Here is a 25,068-nt window from a genome sequence, read left to right on the forward strand (position 1 = left end):
GATACTTTCGTTAGATGCGTGTGGTGGTAACGCATCAGCCGCAGCTGATCATTACAGACACCGGTATCCAAATCGTCGACATCCTGACAGACGTGTTATTCAAAGAGCAGAACGAACTCTCGGCGAACATGGTTCTTTTGAAAAAAGGTTCAAAAGTTGAAAATTCAAAGTCGATTTTCTCGAAGACAAAGCCTCAAACAAAAAATTTTTATTCTATATTTTCGACTTCTTCTTTCGCGTAGAATCACCCCCTTTCCGCTTGTACCACCAGTTACAAACCACCCTGTATAAAGAGCCTTGTTTGAAGAGATTACATCCTATCCTAAAAAAATTCTTTACTAAGAATTTTCTCTCTTGCTTTCAACCCCAAAAGTAGCAATTTTAGGCTTATTCTAAAAGAATGACAAGTGTGAGTGGGAGACGTGTGTAGAATAGCGATTTTTTCACTCTGAACGTTGCGACACCTTTATTATAATCGGCAAGAAGAAGATTACATATGTAATCTCTTCAAACGAAACTACGACCGAACTTTACTTCAGATAAGTTCGTTTGATCTTTTAATTACAGTCTCTTCCAGTTCGTTTATAATATTTAAGACGAACCCATAACACGAATTACCTAGTACCTACTTTTCGATACCATTCGAGAATAATGATTTATCAACGAATTGACTTATTTAACTCTGTATCATAAATATCAACTACTATCAATAAGCTATATCGTATTATGCAAAAGAAAGATTGATAATTAGAACCTGAAAGAAAAACAAGGCGAGTCGAATTGAACGAATAGCTGAAACAGAATCCGAATTGAGATAAAATTATAACATCGGAAATAATTTTAATACAACGGATGAGTTGCTCGAATGTATTCCAATAATTGAAATACAAATTGAACTTTGAATTCTCCAAATGGCTCAATTCTAAATTACACTTATCAAACTTAATTACTCTGATTAAATTTGCATATACTTAATGGAATTGAATCTTTAATTAATTGAATCCTTTAATGCGAACTTGGTAAAACCAATCTTATTGTTGAGATATAATCTCTGACGTATTTGATCGATATTCACAAGAGAAAGACACAAAATAACAACAGCGAAATATTTTCCAAGGAAATCGGCAATTCCTGATAGGTATTAATAGTCTCGTTGAACTGCGGATTATCATAAAGATGAACGATCCTTTAAAGCCGATTATAAGGCTGGCTCGGATTTGAAGCCGCTAAACGAATTGATCGATCAGGCGTTATTTCGATTAACACGTATATTTATCAACATCCTTGATAGAGTCCTATCCGACTAGACGATAATTAATTCGTGGAATGAAGCCAAGTTTCATAATTCACTCGTGACACCGGCAAGTTTACGCGCTTGGGCACGTGTCTGCCTGTCACTGAACTGTCACGTGGCAGGGATAAAGGATAAGGGTACCACGGAGAAATAGAGAGGACGAGAAGGGGCACATACCTCTGCCCGCCTGTCTCTCCTTAATGACGTATTCGTTGAGACTGTTTTAAGCAGTTCAGTGACTTGCGAGACAACTCGGTTATAACGATTGAAGTTTCGTCGTAGCGTAGATTACATCCTCGTAATTACGCACACACCTCGCGGTAGGACGTAAGAGCAGGTGCCTCCATCTTCTGTCGACTGTTGGATAGCTTCCTTAAATCGTGAGTGGAGTGTAAAGATATTAGAGTGAAGCCAAGTCCTTCGACTATACCGACAACGGGACGCGACACGATGCGACGCGACGCGATGACCTGTCGTTTGATGCACCATCATTTCGTAAAATCCAGACGCAGATTGAACTTGCACGTTCTATATTCCTTTCTCTACGAATCCCTGAAAGGAATTATATAACAGTACGCTAAATAATGTAGTAGCTTGCTCGTTGATAGATAGTCGGCTAGTAAGACTTCACGCTTACCGCGATTTTCCATGTATGGTGCTAATTCAATAATATCGATTATTTGAAACGATAACTTGCGTCAATAACCAGCATCGTTTAGAACCTGCACTACTTGTATAGGTACTTATATAGGTACTTATATAGGACGTTGTCCTACTTACCGAATGTCGTCAGTCCTTATATAGGATCGAAGAGAGTTTACCTTTAAATAGCGTTGAAGGTTTTTAAATACTGGAGATTTCAAGAAAATGAGCGTTCCAAAATCTATTTCAATAATCGGCATTTATCATGAAGAAGCGCAGAGAGCTTACCTTCTTTTCACTGACCAGTTTAGGAATCATTCGCAAAAAGGAAAATATTTTTGTAAAACATTCTCGAACGAATCTTTCCGCAATCAATCAGTGAGCGTCAGGTGTAATAAATCTTCTAATGCAAGAAAGCGACGAATACATAGTTGGAAGAAACCAGTAAAAGATGCTCGTCCCACGTAAAACACCTGCGAGAGAGAGAGAGCGGACAAATAAAAGTTCCTGAGTTTTCGAACCTGGCGTAGTCAGAAGTGAAATCATGCAGAAAATGAGTAACGAACGAGCGGTAGTTTCGCTGTGCAAATAGAAAAACTAGGTGAATCTATCCGGAACTTTGTATTCTCTTTTCGTCGCCGTCTCTTTGTCGCACCCATTTGCGTACGTGTAGTTTACGTTTAACCAGCGCGCGATCGGTGCGAGATATGTGAAAATTCAAGCGAGGATTGTTAACCAGCGCAACAATGTTGGGTAGCATCCGCATCGACTTACGTATTATATTGGTCGGTGGTGTATCGTTAATTAACGAAAAGCCACGGCACTCATTGACAACGTTGTCGTCGGCACCGGTGGGGTTCGTACGCCCCTTCTAGCTCCGCGTTACAACCCCATGATATGTTGCTCAGGCTTTTACTACAGCAGAGGTTAAGAGAAGCGAAATACAGTCAGGATTTAGGAGCTCTTACGTTATTCAGTTCCGCTCGCGAATACAGTAATGTCCACGGATATAATTTAGAGATTCAGTAAGAAAGGACTTGATGCATCGTGCAGCCGTTAAGCGTATCATTAACATTAAATTTCGGCTGGTTCCGGTGCGTGTCGGGAAATATATGTAGCGCGGAGCAAGTTTTGACATGCTCGTTGAAATACCGTTACTCGGAGGAGTCAGAGGTAAGGCGCAGCAGCCCCCCGATAAAATTGTACGCTCGGTTTCCACCCCTAATTCTATGTACTCACATCAGGAAATTTATCTGGGTGCGTTCAAATTCTTTTCTTCTAGAGGTTTACTACCTTGGGAGTTTGATCGGGATAACAGAGAAATTGCCAATTTCCTATAATTCCAACGAAAATCCTGTTCTAAATGAAGAATGTTTCGTTAGGAAGAAATTTTCGTTTGCGATTTTCCATTTTTTTTCAACATGCATAAAATTTTTCTCCATCCACTCGTGGATTAATTAATCGACATATAAAATATGCGGCAATTATATCGACTAGATACGGTATTTATAACGAAAATTCATCGTTATATTTTCAACTTTAGCGCTTTTACTCCGAAACAGTAGCGTATCATTATCAATGAAACGTGTTTTCATTAGTTATAACACGATGCTTGTTTATGGATTACTAACGCGGGCGACATTGAATGAAATGAAATATCTCCGATGAAATTTTTACAATAGGTCAAAATTGAGAGAACGTTTCTTCGGGCTATTAATCCCCCTATTAGTAAAATAAATAAACGAATAAAGTTAACTGATAAAAGATAATGTTATATTTTTTCAGACAGGCATGTTGTCGGTCGTCGTGCCACCGGACTTTATTCCGGAAGAGACATCGAGCGATGTCATGATACGCGAAGGAGGACAGGTAAATTGACACTTAATCAATCCTCTCATCATACTATTTATTGTTAGTCAAGAAATACGATGTACCTACGTTTAACTCGCATTTTATCGTAACAGTTTGTAAAGATACCAATCTATTATAATTGTAGGGTATATGTATTCGGTTTAAAATTCGGTTAGGATTAAGTTTCATCGACTTTTCATCGTGGAAGTTACTTCTCGGTTACACCGTAATATACTTGGATATTATCGTTTCTATAGATTAAGAAAGATTCACAATAATTTATCGCATTATGAAAGAAGGAAAGAGAAATCCTATTACTAAGAGATCTCACTAACCTGTTGCGTGTTTACGTATCATAGGAGTGCGTATTTTCGAAACGTACATTTAGTATATGTAACGTGTACAGATTTTCCTTTTCCCAGTTTTTTTTATCAAAACTGATACTGTGATGCAGAAAATATGCATTACTTTTTTCTGGATATCATTGATAAAATGCCTTCCAAAAGTTTCGCTCATTGTATTGTATATCAGTACATACATAGTGTTTCAGCGTATACGAAGCGTAAATTACAAAGTTAAAATTCTGTACGCATAGTCATAACGTATCATGTATATATATCGCGTTAGTATCCAATCTCTGTGAAATTCGGCACTTAAAGCTAGTTCGTCTACTACATTTCACGAGAGCACAATTAAAAAATCACGATGAAATGACATAATATATATATACGAGAATTTATGTAACGAGAGGAAAGGAGAATTTGTATTTAGCTCTTGCCTGTTTTGCGATAAAATCACTCGCCTAATTAGCGCAGAACGGATCGCTAAGATTTATCAAACTTTTCATATATTGTAACTTGTAACTTTGATAACCATCGTATACGCTATACATGTATATTGCATGAAATAGTTGAATTGAGATAACTGCTTTTTCCTTGTGGAAATGATGATTATTATTAGCGGATGTTCATGCAAACTCGTGTTTTTATAAATATGCCTAATCAAAGAAATGAAATCTGCATGAATTTTTGAATAATCATTGTTTAATATTTTATGAATAAGTTTCAGTGTTCGTTTAAAAAATAAATTAAAATTTACAAACCAAAGTCCATAAAAAAAGTCACAAGTTGGGAAAATAACTTTGAATCTCGGGATAGAGATCGTGGTAAGAAAAAACGATAAGTGCATGAAAATGGACATCGACCTCGTATTTTGCTGTCATAGGAAATATGTACATAGTTTCACGATGAATTTAGGGTCAAGCTTATACAAAATGAAAACTTCAATTGGAATCCGTGGCAATATTTGTCGTTGAAAGTATGGGATCGAACATTGAACCAAATAGAAGATACTTTTTCATCCAAATGATAAGTATTGTTATTAATGGCACGTAGCTAGCGCGGTTCCCATGGTTGTGATGGTCCTCGTGTTTATAAAATTCTCGTTGCGTGTCGAGATTCTCTGTTCCGCGACACGATACGTTTCCTACTTTATCTGAATTTCAATGCGACCTGGGGCTAAAACTTTGAAACTGGCTTCCTGCATCATCCCACATTTAGCATATCGCAACCTACCTGTGTCCTTAATTTAAAACTGATAAAGACATTTGCGAAGACGATCCTACAAACACGAGATGAGATCGAGAAAACGATCCGAGTCTGTTCGCAATACTTTCTCTACTGAAAAGGAAAATTCCTTCCTAGCCTCGAACAACCCCAAATAACTATACTACAAAATACTAAGCTGATTCCATTTTCAGATACGCAACGTTCTTCAGATCAATCGAATTTCATTAATTTTCCAGCCGTGCACATGTTACATGATTTCGCTTTTGTTTTTCACTTTGAAATCTTGACTAAATCGAACGTTTGCTATTGTTTAATGCTAAATTGATTACAATTTGATCAGTGGGACTCGATATTCTTTAAACCAATACAGGAAACTTTACCTCGTTCCATTCAACGACAAAATTCTATTCGAAGAGAATCTCGATTATTCCAACTGTACCTCGTTTATTCGTTCACCGTAAAATCTCTTTCATCCTTGTTATTCCTCTGTTTTTCCATTTAGTAATAAAAATAAATTAACGCTATTACATAATATCGATCTTATCTAATTAATTCAACTTCTCATCAAATTAATTCCTAAATGTTTACGCGTGTCACACGTTGAAATAACGTGAAATATCATTTTTCACAATGCGTAATCACTTACCGTATTGAGAAATGTTAATGAAAGATTGAAAAGAGACAATTTTCAATGTCGAAATAAGCATTAGTTAAATTTAGAATAGTAAAGAAGAAATCTGATAAATTAAATCACCCAATCATATAGATACCTCGATACTAACAACTTGATTTATTCATGTTCTCCAACAATTGGCGTCCTGCTGTATTTTCAAGCGTCTTCCATCGCCTTACACAATTTGAAAACACGTGCAGGACGAATATATTCATATATGGAGCGTAAAATAGTACATTTGTCACTCTTCATACACTACGGCGGACAGTCCGAGTGCTCAGGTGGCATGTTCGCGCGTCTCTCGAGTCCTTTCTTCAGCTGTGTTTTCTCACTGCATAACACACACACAAATACACACACACACACACACACGACATACGCGCGCGGTTCAATGCTACGAATTTGCTTCATCCAAGCACCGAGCGCTACCGATTGTCTTCAACTCCACACGTTCTTTAGCATAGATTTTTGCTATGGCCCTTAAACATATAATAATATAAACTAACTCTTTGAATTCGAAAGTGATATTCGTAAATATAAAACAGCGGTCGTGAATTTTGTGTAAAAAGTTGAGAGTAGCGCGTGGATATCGATCAATTTTCATCGAATAAATGTTCATCGAGTAAATGTATATCAAATTAAATTCCGATACTTACGTCAAGAATGTAATATTTCAATTTAATATATCGAAGCTCAAAACTTTGCCGACATTTCATTGGTAATTATTGGTAACAACACGTAATATAATTTGTTATGTGATTTAAGTATCAGACAATTGTAAGATTGAGAAAATCACACAATTTTAAAAGTTGGAGCACTTTTTTATGTCTGACAATTTTTAATTTATGTATAATGTCATAAATGAGATTTCTGTAACGATCGTACGTAATGATTTTATATTTATTTTCAGCCATATAGAAAATATATATGTATTTCCTCATTTGTGTTATATGTTTCACCATTCAAATATTTATTGACTTAGTGATTATTGAAAATGATAGATTGCGAGAAGTGGTATGTATATTCTTGTTAGTATTGTTCGCTACGTACTATAGGAAATATTGGTTCCTAAGATGGTTGGACAATTTAATTTGTCCGCATGACATATTTTCGCTACAAAATCTCATGACAGCGAACTGGCGAAACAATGTACATTATTAATTCAAGCCACTTATGGTTTTCTTTAACACGGCTTATCTTAAACAATTCAAAAATCTTTACGTTTATTCAATTGAATAAACAATCATTAAATTATGAAATATAGCGATAAAATTTATCATTCGATAATGAACAATATTCGAGAATAAAGTATGAATTTCTAGTAACTGTTGTCTCGAACTTAGAATGAATTTGTAAAGAAGCGGGAAGAAAGCTTCTTAAGGTCATTAACATTTATGTCATACAGTTTCACATAAAAGTTTTGTAAATTTTCATTTCATAATATAATGGCATAGTAAAATAATATCGGATCATGAAAATTTCGAAGTCAACGGCCTCCTTTGTCGTTGAAAATTTATTTTTTTACAACTAGATTACCACCTCCTTTTTATTATAAATTTTGGAATTTTCACTTTACAAATTTTTGTAGAGTAAAATTTTGAATGAAAATGAGAATCGAAGGAACCCGCGCAGGAAAAGAACTAATCTTCCGCGAATTTTATAAGAATAATGATTGTAAAGCATATCGCAATTTTAACCATTTCTATTAATTGGATTCTTAGCTAATTTATCGAATGATTGATTTACTTTGCGCGAGCAATTTTTGTACAAGTGGTATAATTTCAAGCAAATAAAATGGTTCTTGCTCAGATAGCTAATTTTTCCAAACATATTTATACGTGACTCCGCGGCCGGCAATAACGAACTCGATTCTCTTTATAATTTTGGTTTCATAACACGTACAGGTGAAGTTAACGTGCCGTGCAAGAGGCGTGCCTACACCCAGCATATCGTGGCGTAGAGAAGACGGGAAGAACATTATAATTCGGAAGCCATTTGCAGGAAGCGCCTTGAACCAAAAGTCTCATGGTAAGATTTAATATAGATGACCCTCCAACCATTTTGCAATAACGCAGAATATACAATTATGTTTTCCTCGAACCCAGTCGCTGGATTCACTTGGTATTTTAATTTCCTTATTTCACCGCGAATCGTTACGCCTCGACGGACTCGCCCCAAACTGCCTGCAGGAGACGTAACTTTCTAGAAATTGTTAAGTAACAGTTTGTGCAACACCCTAAGGAATCAATAGAAGTCTTGGTTTTAACGGGTCACGTTAACGGTTCACCTGCGGAATTGATTTATCTTGAAACATAAACACGTTCGCGGATAATTTTGAGATATGCGTATCGTCAATTTACTACAAGCGTGATACTGATAGAATAAGTTAATTTTTTAGGAAATCATAACACTCTCATGATAGTGTCACTGTACAGATTGAAACACATTAATTAACAACTAAATATCTATTTTTCTGAAATATTCTTGGCTTTGCTTCTTTTTTTCTACTTTATATTCCTATGCATAATCCATGCTCTGATGAATTCAACTGCCGTAGTTACTAATTGTAAGGGCAATGATCATGACTCACATTAATATTCGGTATGGTATTTCGGATATCATTGTTGTATATGTAACTATGAAACATCTGCGTCAAAACTAAACATCAAACGAGGAAGAAGGAAAAATGATTTCTTTCCAATACTTAGTCCGTTTTTTAACAATATCATCGGCTATTCGTACAACTGTATAACGCTCTTGAAATGTTGCGTAATGATACGGTTGGATCGTCGTGGCGATCGATAAAACGAAACCGTTGGACACCCCGTGGCGTTACTTCACGTCGCGTCACGTCGGCGAAAACGACCGGCCGATAGCGTTCATAAAATCGCGGGACACTTGATAGTGTATAGAGATGAAGCATCGCATCGCGTCGCATCGCATCGCATCGCATCGCATCGCATCGCATCGCATCGCATCGCATCGCATCGCATCGCATCGCATCACATCGGTCGAAGTTACTCCTCCTTGTCTCTCTACGCTCTGCATTGATGCTTCGACCTAAACGACGTATTTAGTATTCACTTCAGCATGGTGTTACTAATAGCAGGCGAATTACAGCGCTCTGTCGACGATGCCATGGCAATGTATACGAATAAAACCCTTGCGACGCGACATGTGCTAAGTGCAGTAGCCCTAGCTGCGCGCAAACGGGAAAGCTTATTGTTGGCCTACAATGCCAATAATTATTGGATATCGTGGGGGAAACGTTGCTAACCTAACTACGAGGTCTGTAACTTCATCCATTGTAAGACGTTACTTCGATTTCGTGTATATATCTATCAATAAAGAGTAAAATAACGAGATATGATTCCAAACAAATTGAATACTAAACTGTAGATGTTAATACATTTATAGGAAATTTAAACGTCCAAAAATCAACAGTTTGCATATAATATGAAAACATTTCATTCCTTGATATTAATTTGAATATGGAATTTCATTTTATCGTGACTGCGGGATATGCACTTTTTATAAAGATGAACTTTAACTTTTTAGCAATCTTTCACGATCTATCACGCATTTTATAACCTTCGCCATATTGTAGGTATAATTCTGTACTAGAAGCTGGCAGCTATTTCCATTTCAAGTCTGATGACGAGAAATATACAACGATTCTGAGAAACGTAAAATCTCGGTTATTTGAACATTGAAATATGATATATGATATGAAATCTGAATTATAAAACATTGTGCAACATTTATAGATAAAATAAGATTTATAAAAATATCTAATATTGTCGTCCTTAAAGTTGCAGTAATAGCAATATCTTTTAGTATATCTTAGCTTTACCTTTTTACCTTATTATCTAAAAGAATTAATTATTTGTTATGACGATCCTCCTTGCATTTCTGATTTTTGGGTTATAATATACATTAAAGGTTATCTATATTTTCTATGACAGTAATTATTGTTAAAAGCTCCAAGTTTCTTAAGTTGTCCACCTTGTATTTCCATCTTTAATTAATCATTCAATTTTAATTTTTAATTTGTTCAAGAAACGGTGTTTTCCTGATAAATCGCGGATCTTATATTTTTGTAATTACCGATGTTATACCACGTAACATAACCTCGCCGGGAATTTAAGCGAAACTCGATGATTTATGATTTACTAACTCATTAATTAGCGATTTCCGTTGGGACGGCTAGCAAGCAGTTCGACGGTTTTACGGAAGTTACCTTTTCAGTTAGTTTTCTCTGTGAGAATTATATGTAACTTATTTAGCTAGCTGCTTATCCACATTTTTGTTAAAGAAGATAAAAAGATAGTATTTGGTTTGGATGTAAATTTGGATGTGAAATACGTATGTATTAATCATCTTAATGTGCCATAGAATCATAATTATATGATGTTATTTAGGATTTGTAGATAAATTTTCTATTTGTTATGAATTATAAAAGAACATGTAAAATGGTGAATTCGAATTCTCGCTACAAAAAACACTTTTATTGTAGCGAAGAAATTTAACTAGGCTAAATAGGGCCACCATCTTAAACGATAAGGTGTAACATCGTTTCCTTAATTAATCCTTACGGACAACGACTTAAACAAAGAACAAAAACGACAGCCTCGAGCACATTCGTAAATTTTAGTAATGAAAATTTCTGTTTAACAACTGTAGATCTTAATAATGTTGTTAACAGAGATTTCTATCCATCTTTAGATAGAATCTTATGATCATTAATGAAACTATAAGAACTCACGATGTATGTTTGCTCGCAGCAAACGACTCTATTATTTTCTGTTCCTATAGATTATAGTTAAATGAGAAATTATGATTTTTGTGAAGTAATACACTCTTACATCTCAAAATTATAAGAAAGTCGATATTTCCACGTGTTTAAGACACAGCAATACACAATAAGAATAGCATATGAGGATAGTGCATTTCAGTGCAATATTCTCGCTGCCACAGAAAAAGGACAGGTGTAACCTGTTTATTACTGCAATACAACGCTTACTTTAGGTATCTTGGTCAGTTTTCCTTGTCAATTTAAATATACTTTAAAAATAATTGAACGTAATGTTTATTTTACATTATTTTGATATTATTTCAACTATCGTATATTTAATCCTATTTCAAATTGGAAAGTAAGTTTTAATTTTCAACGTCAAGATTTTTTCATCGCCATAGCAATTTATTTTAAATTTATTTTAAAACTAAAAATAATCTTGTTCGAAACTATTTGATGAACTGTAAAAACTAAAGTACAAACTATTAAGTCATAACACATTGTCAAGTATATATTTAAAGAAATTTTGTATACTTTCTAAACTTTCATCTCCACGTAAAAATTGACTCTATTCATAAATTGTTAATGCAACGGTGAAGAATTTTTTTTTAACTTCTTCTTATCGCTTCACCTCTGTCACAAAGACTATGAAAATTCAAGCTAAACTTTGCTCGGTAACTCGTTCAGTGTAGCTTAGAAATTATTAAGCAGCGTTCTTATATTATTTCATAATACAAAATCTTTTAATTGCGTAAAATTAAACGGAAATTCCAATTGTATATGTTAAAAACGATAAATATTAAATACATATGTATAATAATAAAATAAATCATACATGAAGTCCGAATATTCTTCACTGTTATGTATTGTACACGTACAATACATAACAATAAAGCGTGACTTCATTTTTTTTTAATTTTCTGTTGCACTTTAAATTTTCTCCAAATGAATACCGTAATCTAGTTTCCATTCAACATACATTTGTAAGACTTATACTTTTGTAAATAGATCTTGTAAGCTTTATTAAAAATAAGGACGCGTCTTTTACGAAAAATAAAGAAAATATCTATTTTATTTGTGTACATGTATATTTAATTGTATCGAAAATTTAATTGTAGAAAATTTCGTAATATTGGATTAACAAAATGTTTATCGCTTTTTATTTGGTTTAGTGACTTCAGTAAACGAGTACCACGGCGAAGAGCTAAAACTGACAAAGATCTCGAGAAACGAAATGGGAGTTTATCTCTGTATCGCCATCAACGGTGTGCCACCGGCGGTCAGCAAACGTATTTCTATCAACGTTCATTGTGAGTAATAGTGATTATCCTGGCTGATAATTTACCAATTTCTTTTGAAACGGTCGAAGAGAAATACACTAGCGTTCTACGTCTACAAATCCTATTTGAGATTCTGTTTCACAGTTTCACCGGTAATTCATGTACCTAATCAACTGGTAGGTGCACCTCTGGGTACGGATGTTGTCCTGGAATGTTTTGTCGAGGCTTCGCCCAAGTCGATTAATTATTGGGTCAAGGATAACGGTAATATCTCTCTGTTGGCTATTTAGCTTTGTAATTTGATGTGACTTTGCAAAAGCCTCGCCACGCAGGATAGTTTCATTTTCCGAGTTGCGTGTAAATCTCGTCGTCTCTTTTCTTCACCTTTTCTATCGCTTTCATCGCTTTTCGAAGGTGCCCTTCTCGCTTATGTTCTGCAACAATACTAACGCATACGCTGTTACGGACGAACAATTATAGGCGAAATTCACTGTAGTGGTACCAGTAGTTTTTTGCGAATATTTGGCAAACTAGGGCCCAGTGACGCAGCGGTGACATGCAAGGGGAAAACTCGATTTCTACGATATATCCAAAAATTATCCATATCAGTGAGGTCATGGCCTTTGATATAAATAATCACCTACAATAATTTTAAGCACGGAAGTATAACAGCTTTGATTTGTTCCGGCTACATTTCATTACATACAAGCCAATGAATCGTCAAGAAAAGGGTGTTTCTCGTTGGAACATCAATAGAGAAGTGTTATATTAGTAATTTTGTGCTTTAAAGGACACCATTTCGGTGAACTTTTCGAAAATCTATTTGTTTCGATTGCGATGATTCTGAAGTACGTTGCTAAGTTCAACATTTTGAAAAACCTTTTTATGCGGAAAAATATTCCACTGCACGGTATTAGTTTGCAAGCTATATTGATTCGGCAATCCGGATGCCGCACCGTAAGGTGGCTGGCCAGCATTGTTTATATCAATATCAATAAGGAGATTCGCAGAGTCGACCAGTTGCTTCACAGCGCGGTCGCCCGGATTAATATTAATATCAATACTAACCCAACCCAGCTTGAAAACTAAGGCCGAGCAGCGGGATATTTTTCCGTGTATCTTGGAAACTAAGGCCGATCGCCGGTTTTATGTACAGGAAAACGTTGTCCAGAATGTTAAGCTTTACAGCTTATTTTAATATCATCGAAATCGGGCTTTTCGATAAGTTCACAAAACTAGAATTTTTTTTAAATTTTCTACGGTTTCTACACAAAATCACTACTGTTATTTCTTTAGTAATACTCTAACAAATGAGGATCTTTTAATGAGAGTCCATCACCGAGCATATAATGAAATGTAGTAAATAAAACAATATAGAATGTGTGACGGCGAGTGATAAAGAGCAGTGCTGTGTCGCGGTGCGAGACTTCTTTCTAGTAATGATAATAGGTACATATTCTTTTTCTGTATATTTATTATTTTTAAAATCCAATCGATTTATTCACCTTGTATTTTGGTATCTTCATAAAATTTAATTATAATCATTTAGCATAATACCAAAATATTTTATTGCGCAATGGTAATATCTGTGCGATAAATTCTAATATTCTTTATACTTGTTGAATTTTGTAAAGTTATCTATTTGTCACAACAAAGTAATTACTGTGAAACGATGAAACTGTAGAAAAGAAGATATGTTGTAGAAATCAATTGTACGTCCGTAACAGCGTCATATTAGTATTTCTTGCCGCAAGCCTTGCGGCGAACCGGTATAAGTACCCAATTGAAACCTAGCACTTATCTTTTATTGTAACATATATGCAGTACTTAAAAATGAGAGTTGGGTAAAGCTCCGTGCACATTTGCATATGCGAGATCAAGAAATGTCTGTTTCAAACAAAAATGGGTGTCATCAATGTATCGGGTTTGGGTTTGCATATATAGACAAACAAGTATAAGTGTTACGTTTCAACCAGATCATTCTATCCGATCGCTAATAACTAATATACAGACATATACGCTGTCATGGACGCACAATAATAGGCAGAATTCACTGTGGTGGTATCGATAATTTTTTGCGACTATCCTGGAAACTATAGACGACCGACAGTTACATAAACAGGAAAAAGTTGTTCAAAATGTTGAGTTGTACAACATATTCAAAAATCGTCGGAATTAGACGGAGTTCTTCTACAGTTTCACTTCGTAGAGCAAAACAAAATTAATATTTAACAAAGCCTCGTAATGTGCAGTTGGATTCATTACTTGTTGATGAATGTAAACGCTACATAGCTTTCATCTATGTATTTTACATCGGTATATTTTATATAACATAGAACTCGGTGTTCCATACCGATCGGTTTACATACTCTGGCGACGCATTTCAAATAGATACGCGGCTTCTAAGAAGCTAAAAGGTACTTTATGTTAAAAAGGAGAGACGGAATCAGAAATATGTTCGCAGGAGTGTATCTTCGTTAGTTAAAATTAAGAGTATTAACTCGCACGATTCAAATAAAGCGGCCAGTAACATTTTATGATCTTCTTCTAGAACGTAGAAAGAAACTTCCACGTAGGAAGAAACAGAGAACGAACGCGTTTTATCTTTCCTTAAAAGTTCTAATATTTTCATGCAGAGTTGACAAAAAGTTACAGACAAACGTGAGAGTGAATTACACTCGATCGTTCGCAAATATATTCTCCGAGCATTTGTAGCTCTGGCAGCAAACATGCTTTCGCTTCAGCGCAACTCCTACGGAGCAGTTCGTTCTAATGTATTCGTATGTAATTTTTACCCAACACAGAAAATCCAATGTACTCTTTTTCCCCTATCCTATTTATGTATATATATACACACATATGTGTGTGTGCGTGCATGTACGGGAACGTTTCAAACTGTAATAAAGAGACTCGTCGGATACTAAGAAGTGATTTTCGCATACTTTTCGCTTGTTTGTAATATTCTCAGGCTACGCCATATACTACGCCATATGTATCTATACAGATATACATACTACCTAAGTACGCATCTTATAGCCATGGATAGAATACGTGGTACTTACTTAATTTATTACTATTAATAGTACCAACGACTTCTTTACGATTCTCGGATTCGTATTAATCCAGTAATTATTATTGTTTTTCAATTCCAAATTTGTAGAGTTCTTGTTGAGAATCGTGGATCTTTGAAGCCGAAATAATGTTACGGAAACACTAAATTTACACTTGGAATTAATATTGGAATAGTTATATGTTTATTTTATGGACGATTTCTAATATATTCATTGATACACACTTGCACGCGTCTCAGCACTTTCTTCTATACCCGACTGTTAACCCACTGAACTGTTTACATTCATCTGCTTTCGAGACGCTACGCACACACATACTTCTACACACTGATACTCACATACAAGTATCTCTACTACGCATTTAACCCAGTACAGCACAGAAAATTATACATATCTCAACAGTTCTGTTCGCACGTTCGCAGTCATTTTTCAAGTGAAAATATTTCTTACAGTACCTTTGTTATCATTTTTTATATGGAGTCCAATTGTGATGTCATTGTAAAAGTAGAAAAAGTGATTTCAGTAAGTTCGGTATAGCTTTTATCATGAATTAGAACACACCGTTAAAAATTCATATGGATTATCACTGGTATTCGTGTAGTCTTTTCTGATAATGATCTATATCGCAAACCAAATAATCATCAGGATAGATTCCGGTGTAGACGGCGTAGAACGATAAAGATTCAACAATAATTCAGGGAATGCATAAGTAGACAAACTATAGTGCATGATATCGCTTTGGTTGCGCGTGGCAACAATCTCCGTTACGAAGGATTGCAAAAATTATCCTATTCTTATTGTCTTATTTATATTTTATTGTTAAATATAGATTAATTACTTTATTGTATATAAGCATATATATATAATATATAATGAGTGAATATATATAATGAGTGAAAATCTGCAGGTTTCTGTCAATATTCATACGATATGATTACGATACGTTTGTTATGAGTAAATATATGTATATTCTGAATAAAAATAATATAAAATTTGTCTGCATAGCGATGATAATATCGAGTCAACAACATGACGTGCAGATGATCGAAAAATCAAAGTTCGAGGTCCGGATGGTGTTAACAATTCGCAATTTACAAAAAGACAACGTGGGTACTTACAAGTGTGTAGCCAAAAATTCTCTTGGTGACGTCGAGAGCAGTATTCGATTGTATGGTAAGTATGACCTGGAATTACATATCTACTTCCGATCAATTTTATAAATAGCTATAGTCACATTAAAATTGTTTATTCCTGGTTTTCTTAGGATTAACATTCTGTTTTCATCATAAAAAAGGTTCTTAACAAAATACTCATATTTTATTTATATGTATCGTGTTATTCTCTTATCGTTTTCTTTTTAGTTGTTGTTTTTTTGCTTTTTTTACATTTGCTTTTATTTACTTGTATGCCTTTAAACTATCGATCTCAAATTTTTAACCTAACAAAATAAATTAATAAAAACGTGCTAATGTGCAGAAATGCCTTTTTTGGAATTTTAACACTTGTCGTGACTCGATCCTTTTTTGCGTGACTTTCGTATTCTCTTTGGCGATAGTTCCTATCTCCGATAGATCATGAAATGTAGCGACTGTATTACACACATATATAAAAGTAAATGTATTTTCATTATTGTCATTAGGCTTCACTTTACACCGCAAGAAAAATTTAAAAGAAACGCCGAATCGAAAATTAACGACACGACGACGGTAATTGTGGTCGTCGGACTGATACTAAGTAACGAGTAAAAGATGATTGGTTAGCTACTTTCAAATAGCGTCGCACTTAACAAGACCAGCTGAAAGAATCGTTAAGTATCAAGCAAAGTAGGGCTTAATCGATTGATAGTCAATATCGGAAATTTGTCTCCGTTCTGATGTTATTTCACGGCTGATAACAGCAGCCTTGGCGACGGGTTAACGAATCTTTGCGGAATATCCAAGTGGAAATTGTTTTTGCTGGATTGCATATTAGATAAAAGACTGATGGCGGTGTGATAGAAATAGGAAAGTGTTTCGCACGTTTCAAACACGCTCGCGTTTACAGGCATCCTCACTTTGTCACGGAATCTTCCAGAGGATTTACCCCCTGGCAGCATTCGGCTTCTTTCGGTCAATCCTTATCTTTTCGCATACGATGCTGAGGATTTCCCAATCGGGTCAGAGTCAGACTCAGGGGAATCACGAGCAGCTCGTGCACTTTGGTTCACTTCGGTCGCACGCTCGTGTCCTCCGTAAATCGTCACGAGAGCCTCTCGCGTTTTAGGAATCAATGTTGTTCCCTGACGCAAGGATTTACCTACTACTTTACTTATCACACAGCGTACTACAGTGTGCATATTCTTCTTTCTCATGAGAGCATCGCCGATTATTCACTGCCACCATTCTTAATGCGCCAAAAATATTTTCTTTCCTCTCTCTTCTTATTCTAACGGAAAGTATCAACTGTCAAAATCGTTACCAACTTTTTGTACATAATAAGATAATTTTGCGAGAAATCTTTCACGTAAACTAATTCCTTACTTTCTGAAAGATACTAGCGATTTTACCATACAGGCTGCAAAAAGAAAGGTAAACGAGAAAACTATGATGTATGTCACGAAAAGTACGACTAGAACTTTGTTTAGTCAAAGTTTATTTAGAATTTCATCTAGTCGAAATGTTTTCTTCTTCTTGCCAGCGCTTCCCAAAATTTTTGTTTTCTCTGTAATTAATCAACTACAAAAATATTCCCTTTATCCACGATCACACTTTACATCGATATTGTTCTTAATTTTCTCGTGAAAATTATTGATTTCTTGTTAAAGTTTTTTTTGTTGGTGAAATAGGTATCTCTAGATAACAACAATTCGATGTATTTTTATCATCACGTACAAAATCTCCGATGGAAAGATAGGAATCAAGTTCAATACCTAATTCTTCAGTTATCGATCACGTTAAAGGAAAAATTTGCTGTAAGCTTCTTACATACATCAAATATTAGGAATATTAATAAAAGCCTTGTTATTGACTGTCGTAAATAACAATAATATTTGAATAATTTTTTTTGTACGAGTTTAAATGTAGAAGAAAAGGCATGGTAAGTGTTGAAAGCATAAATTTATCATTCGAGGAAAGTTAAATCTTATTCCATCTATTCATTCTAGACAATACTTCATTGCATAAATTATTTTTAAAAATGTGCCAGAATTTTTCATTCTAAGAATTTGAAGCTCTTACATTTGATAAAATTCAAAGGAAAGTAACACTATTTCTTCCTTTCAAAATTATCTTCTAAAAAAGTAACTAAAATGAAATGCCTTTTCTGGTATTTATTTCAGAAATTTCAGGGCCCACAAAAACTCAAACAGTTGCTCGGCCATCTTTTTACGACGAAGAGGATGAGACTGTCTATGGTTCGGCAGAAATCGAGAAAATGGAGAACAAACCTCTATCCGTAGACAATACGATCAGTGGACACGTAGGATATCCATCGGTTGCAACTGCAGTGCCGACCGTAAGGATCGCTAAGAAGAGGCCAACAATCAGCGCCAATTCTAACGCGAATCATCGTCGACGAGCCTCTGATCTCCTCATCATTTTAATGCTGATCATTGCTTGTGAGAGATGTCAGTGAACAAACAGGCAGATAAAGGTTTGGAAAATCTGCTGTTATTAGATGTAGGTATATTAATATCGTAATAATGTAAGAAAGGATTGATGTACGATGCGCTTTATTTTACATTAATTTTGTGCAGACCAGGCACGTATTCACTTTCCTCAGTGACTTATTCTTACATTGTAATTTTAATGATAAGAGAGCAAACATGAATTGATTTTGGCGAATCGGTGAAACGATGGAAGGATTTGGATTGAAATGAGATTGTACGCATTGCAACGTATAGGAACAGGATTTTGAAATTGGGAGATTGTAAATGAAAAACCTTTCAAGAAATTAAACGAATTTATATTAAGATTGTGTCTTTGAAAGAAGTGTCCTATAAAGAAAAGGAGATATCAGTAGTAGCGTAAGTTTTATTCATCGAACAATTAATAATTTTGAATTTAATGCTCAAATTATAAAAAAAATGTAAGTGAACTTGTAGAATCGTTTCGTCCTCTCCGATTTTAATGATTTCTTAATATGTTGTAAAGTTCAATAGTTTGGAAATTTTTCCCTATACATATAACCATCGGTCTTAGTTTCCAAGATATTTATATTTATATTTATAGTTTCCTAGCAAAAATCTGTAGATACTACTACGATGTATTTCTGCCTATAGTTATGCGCGCGTGGCAGCATATGCGTCAGCATTGGTTGCCGGTCGCGTATCTCCTGTTTATATACGAGAGTCGGGCGAGCTTAAAGGCCTTGTGCACAACTGCATATGTTAGGCTGCAAGAAATGTCTATAATAATTCACTTAAAAATGAATATTATCAATTTATTGGGTTTAGGTTTTGATCTGGTTTAGTTTTTTTAATTTGGTCATTGGGAGATGGCCGACAACGCTTGCGTGAAATGATAACAAATTAATTATAATAGTAATAGGCGAATGAATAATTGATACTATTTTATGAAATCAAACAATCGTTATTAGTTCATGCGAACCTAGACGTAATACATTGACGATATTCACTTTTAATTGAGTTATAAGTTATAACAAAACATTTCTTGCAGCGTCGCATATGCATGTTGTACACGGGGCCTTTAACCTTGCTAATCCTCGTTCATAAACAGAAGATAAGCGGCCGGTGGCAGGCAACTTATGCATCGTTGCGATTGACACACTATTATAGGTAGAAATACATTGTAGTGGTACCTGCAGTTGTTTGCGAATGTCTCGTAAACTATGTCAGATCGACGGTTATATGTATAGGAAAAAAATGTTTAAAATGTTGATTTCTCTAAGATATTAAGAAATCATCAAAATCTCGTATGACGGAACACCTATAAATTCATCAAAATGTGCATATACATATATAATGTGCTTTATATCCCATGACATTTCTGTCATGAGGTTCATACTGTATAGTATCTCCTTTTACAGCAGACGTGTTTTGTGGGGGATAGTAGATAATTCTAGTAGCCACTTATTTGTTTGAAAACATCTTTTGTAATTAGTTTTAAGAGCAATTTAATAGTTTTATGGTGGTGTTAGAAAATCCTAAAGACTTTGGGATATGAAACCACCATTAGATGTTTTATTCTAATTGATAACTGATAAATTATTTCTTAAATATGTTCATAATTGGACTATGTTTCTGTATTTCTGTAATCAATAGTCACTTCTATGTAAGTAAATTTTAATACAAAATGATATGTTTCGTATCCTAAAATTGAAAGGGTTAGTTTCCTTTAGTTTATTTTTTTTTGCAATTAAATATTCTATTCATACAAATTCAAACAAACAAGTCTAAGTATCCCAGAGTGCTGCAAAATGAAGACTGTTATTCAAAAAATGACGCTTTGATATGTGCAGATGTGTGACATCCGTGATTTACATTTTGAAGAAAAATCTAAAAAATTTTCTTGCTTTTGGTACTTGAAAATTTCTGAGAATATGTTTCCTATAAAGGAAAATTGAGAAAAGATGTTTCCCATTATAAAATGGTATATCGCTTAATTTTTACGTGACTAGTAGCCTACAAACGGACCACGGAACTTGTATTTTTACGTGAGTGGTATAATGTGTTCTATGCTATAAACATGGGCTCGCGTTCTGCTTTTTAAGATCGTCGACGTTCGAACGTTTCTTCTGAATGAAATTAAAGTAGCTACACCCTAAATTGTAGACAGTCCGAGATAAATGCAAATGTGGACAATCTAACTCGAGCATATAAGAATGTTTCACATATGTATGTATGTATTACATAGGTAAGTAACAGAGAAAACGAGACATGTGATTTGCGAGCGTATAATGAAACAAGATGTTAAAGCTTTACTTTGAGTGAAAGCAAAATGGATAAAATATTTATATTAACAAGATCATTCATACAGATATATACGAATATGTTGTTTGCATCGATCTGATTATTCGTATCGATATATATCCTGTTTCGTTTACTCGTTGAGAAAAAAGTAAGACTTTAAGTCTTTTATAAGGTCTGCCATAGGGAATGCTACACATAAATACACGATACGATTGCATCGCGAATGTTCAATAAAACTATTGGATATGTAAAAGTTATATCCTCGTTTCATACCTACACGAAAAATTTCATAGAAATTTATTTTTCTGGAATGTTTTTAGTTTGTAGAATTTGATATCTTTAATAGGTAAAAATTTCTTTCCTACAAATCTCTGTCCCCTTATCAAATTAATACACAAAAGTCGTGTAAAAGTTTAGTTTTCTAACTAATTAGTTTTCTAGAAGTTCATCTGATTTAAATTCGATACACTTTGTGAAAATCTTGATACTGTAACAACTTTAATCGTGAGTAATTTAAAGATTCATCGTGATCACCATTATCAATCCTTGTCATACTACGCTCTGATTAAATTTATACGATAATAATGACTAATCTAAAAACTCTGAAAAGGCACGATCCTGTTAATTTTGAAGATGATAATAAGCTAGCAAAGTAGAAAAGGTTTGAAACGACGATGTAAGAATAAGAAACTTAAGAGGAAACAAAGCAAGGAAGGGTAGATGAAGATAAAACCTACAATCCTGGCAACATATAGACACGCATACACATATGATACACATACGTTATATTCGCAAAACAAACTGCCAGGTTTGTACTTCTTATGTCAGTTTCAACGGCAATAAATTCGCGTGATGTGCATGTACATATGCTTGCACACGTATCTATGTATCATACACACGCAAGCTCGCACGTGTACATGTGTGTGCATATTGACACGTCAGGGTAACTAAGTTATCTGTATATGTAAGTAGACCTCGTAAGCGGCAAGTATTAATAGGGTGTATCGCATTTTTAATCGCTGTCGGCGGTAGCTTCTTAAGCGTTCAGTATCAAACATCTTGACCAAGGCGGATGCTTTAACGGACGGATTCCTTCGGTCGGACCAAGTGATTTTAGGCATCGCGTATATACGTCTATCTATATGTACACACACTCGCTTACGAACGACAGATCGAACCTTGATTAGATACGTGCGATCTGTTTATTTACCTATGTCAATTTAACGTTATTATATCTTTATTTAGAAATAAACGTATACATCTTTTCGGAATATGATACACTGGATAATGATATTATTTTAGGTAGTGCAGCATTTATGTGAATAGTTACGATTAGGTAGTGTTGTTGTACATTTGTCTTCCCACGTAATCGCCTTTGGCAAAAACCAAACATTTACTTTTTCGTAACTAATTGATTTCTCCATCAATACTTACAATAATCTTTTATTTCCTCTTTTTTTCCTATTTTTCGAATTAAAGTCGAGCTCTTTCATCTGTCATAAATTTTGTAAATGTATTAATCGCGAGTCAATAGAACCGGTTCGAAATCAGTTCGCTGTTTAATCGTATCGCAAACTTTCATATCGAAAAGATGAATGAAAAGGTATGAGTATGTGCAAGTTAAAACGAAAACTTTCATTTGCGTTGCCTCGATTCGCTTTGAAACGAAGGTTTTCTGAACTTTGTTATCTAAAATATAACGTAGATCCATTTACAAAATAATACCTTTGAACAATAATTTCTCTCCTTCTAACAATGCATATATGCTTTCGCATATTTCTAATAAAAAAGTTCGCAGACGACAACTTATTGGTAATCCTTTTCTATATTCATACAGATCGCACGATCCCTCATCGAGGATCCCGTTTGTTTGTTCATTCCTTCTAAACTCTAGATGAAGAGACATAGCGAGTGTGTTGTTTTCTGTAAATGTGCGAATCCTGCTTTTTCTGAAGTATTTTGGTTGAATAGAAACAGGCGGCAACGGTAAATGAGCGTGAAAAAGAAAGATATTCGTGATATTTTTGTACATATTTTCGACCGTTGATAGCGTTTTCTTTTGCGTTTCCTCCCGTTAATTGTATAATTATATATGGACGCGGAATGTTCGGTTTAATCCCTTCGTAACAGCAGGAAGAAGAATGAGAGTAGGAAGGAAGAGAACTTGTACAGCTAGCTGAAAATCGTGTAATCGGGGATTAGAGCGTGACAAGTTTAACGTCTGATTATGACTTCGCGTCATCGGACGCTTCTGACACGACTGTTACTAAATAGATGAATGTCCTCCAGATTTTTCGGTACTCGAACCTCGAGAACGACTAAATTAGCGACTGCTGCTATCATTTCTTCGTCGAGAGGCTGCGTAGGTACTTCTCTACTGTGCCATTTCTATCGCTAGAGTGATTTATTTTTTTAGAAGGTTTAAGCGTTTTTTTCTTTTGAAGGTAACGTCTTGAAGATTTAAAGAAGTTCCCAAGCTCTCAAATCAAATGGTTCATGGCTAACATCGAAACGTTACCAGGGATTAGAAGTAGGCTAAGAACACTTTTGCACAACTATTTGAACATGATTGAAAAGATGCAATGATACACGCTTTGCTTCCTAATATTATAATATGCATATGTACTTGCATGATATCGCGCTAAAAATATTTTCCTTTTTTACCATTTAACAGCTAGGATGATAACTATGGGATGAGACTGAGAAACTCAGAAATTATTGGTACGTTAATTGACTCTTTTTTGGTGTTACAAGTATTATGTCATACATTGTTTGATTTCTTTGTGTTATTTTATAAAAAGTGATAATTTGTCGTTTGTTTATTTGTTGTTGTTGTTGTAGTTATAAATGTCATTTCTAAGAAGAATGTTATATTAAATTATAAATAAATATATTACTAAACTGTTATTTCTTGAAGTTGAAGATAGATAAAATGAATTGTCGTATAATGGAGAAAAATGGTACGCAAAACGGATTTCACAATCAGTATCATGATACCGTTAGAGACGACTTTCAACTTACTGAGCTACCAAATGAGACTAAAAATTTGCATGATAATCCCTTTTGATTCCTTAAACGCTATTTTTTCGTAATTTACTTATTATTCTGTTTTGTTCTAACTTCTGCTGTTTATAAATCATCTAATATTTGATTTGTTTTATAATTTATATCGTTGCAATATCGCGTTTTGAAAAAGTAATGACACGATTTGTAAAATTGAATTATTGGATTTATGACTGATACAACTCGAAAGTAGGCAAAATATTTTAACATTTGCTTTGTTTTCAATGGTAATGAAACATATTTTTCATTATTCATTGTTCATTGTTCTTCCGTAATAATGGTATAATACCACGCATGTAAATTTTACGATTGAATGATTCAAAACAAAGTGATTCAAAATTGTTAACCGGTACTGTATTTCCGAAAAATCTACCTAGTTATATCTTCTAAATATTATCATTTCTAAACTATTCCATGTTAACGTAACATCAATGGAAAGTTCCTTATCCTATGTTCTTTTGCGCGATACATTTCCCTGCAGACTGTCCAAGAATTTCCCAAGTTTATGAGTTCAGCCATCAAGAAAGCTAACGTGGCGTGGCGTGTCGACTAAAAGGAAGAGAAAGAATTCGGTCATCGCAGGGAATTATATGGGCGGAATCCGGCTTTAAGGACTACGCGAAGAAGATCTTAGTTCCTTCATAAATAAACACAACTGTCCGAACAGCTGGCGCGGACGTAATTCATCGCGAATTAATTTAAGGGCCGGCCCCTTCTTCTTTACCCCGGTTTTCGCGCCGCTATTCCTTATGCCTTTCCTTCTCCTCCGCCACTGGTACTTTCATTAAAGGTCTGCCGGCACCATTTGGTGGCTCACTTTATGCTGATTTTATTTCCTTTCTTTCGAGAACTCGAGATCCACGGTAATTGTGCGGTATTATTACCCCCGCGCCGGCATAATTGCCTTGTGAAATATGGCCCAT

At 34.7% G+C, this 25,068-nt stretch overlaps 1 protein-coding gene across 4 annotated transcripts in view; it reads left to right on the forward strand.

The window, feature by feature from the left end:
• Positions 1-24,043, forward strand: part of LOC122574712 (lachesin-like) — an 86,671-nt gene extending 62,628 nt beyond the window's left edge. The window contains exons 6-12 of one of the 4 annotated variants that reach the window (XR_006319145.1): positions 3,722-3,805; positions 7,933-8,056; positions 11,996-12,133; positions 12,248-12,367; positions 16,180-16,347; positions 18,491-23,448; positions 23,527-24,043. Coding sequence is in view for 2 of the 4 variants with exons in the window: in XM_043742622.1 (XP_043598557.1) it covers positions 3,722-3,805; positions 7,933-8,056; positions 11,996-12,133; positions 12,248-12,367; positions 16,180-16,347; positions 18,491-18,786 (930 nt within the window). In the remaining 2 variants the exon portion in view is untranslated. Of the gene's footprint in view, positions 1-3,721; positions 3,806-7,932; positions 8,057-11,995; positions 12,134-12,247; positions 12,368-16,179; positions 16,348-18,490 lie in introns of all 4 variants that reach the window. The other 3 variants (XR_006319144.1, XM_043742622.1, XM_043742621.1) reach the window with 3 other exon arrangements.
• The last annotated feature ends 1,025 nt before the right edge of the window (positions 24,044-25,068 follow it).

The sequence above is a fragment of the Bombus pyrosoma genome, linkage group LG14, assembly GCF_014825855.1.
Source record: "Bombus pyrosoma isolate SC7728 linkage group LG14, ASM1482585v1, whole genome shotgun sequence".
NCBI lineage: Eukaryota > Metazoa > Arthropoda > Insecta > Hymenoptera > Apidae > Bombus > Bombus pyrosoma.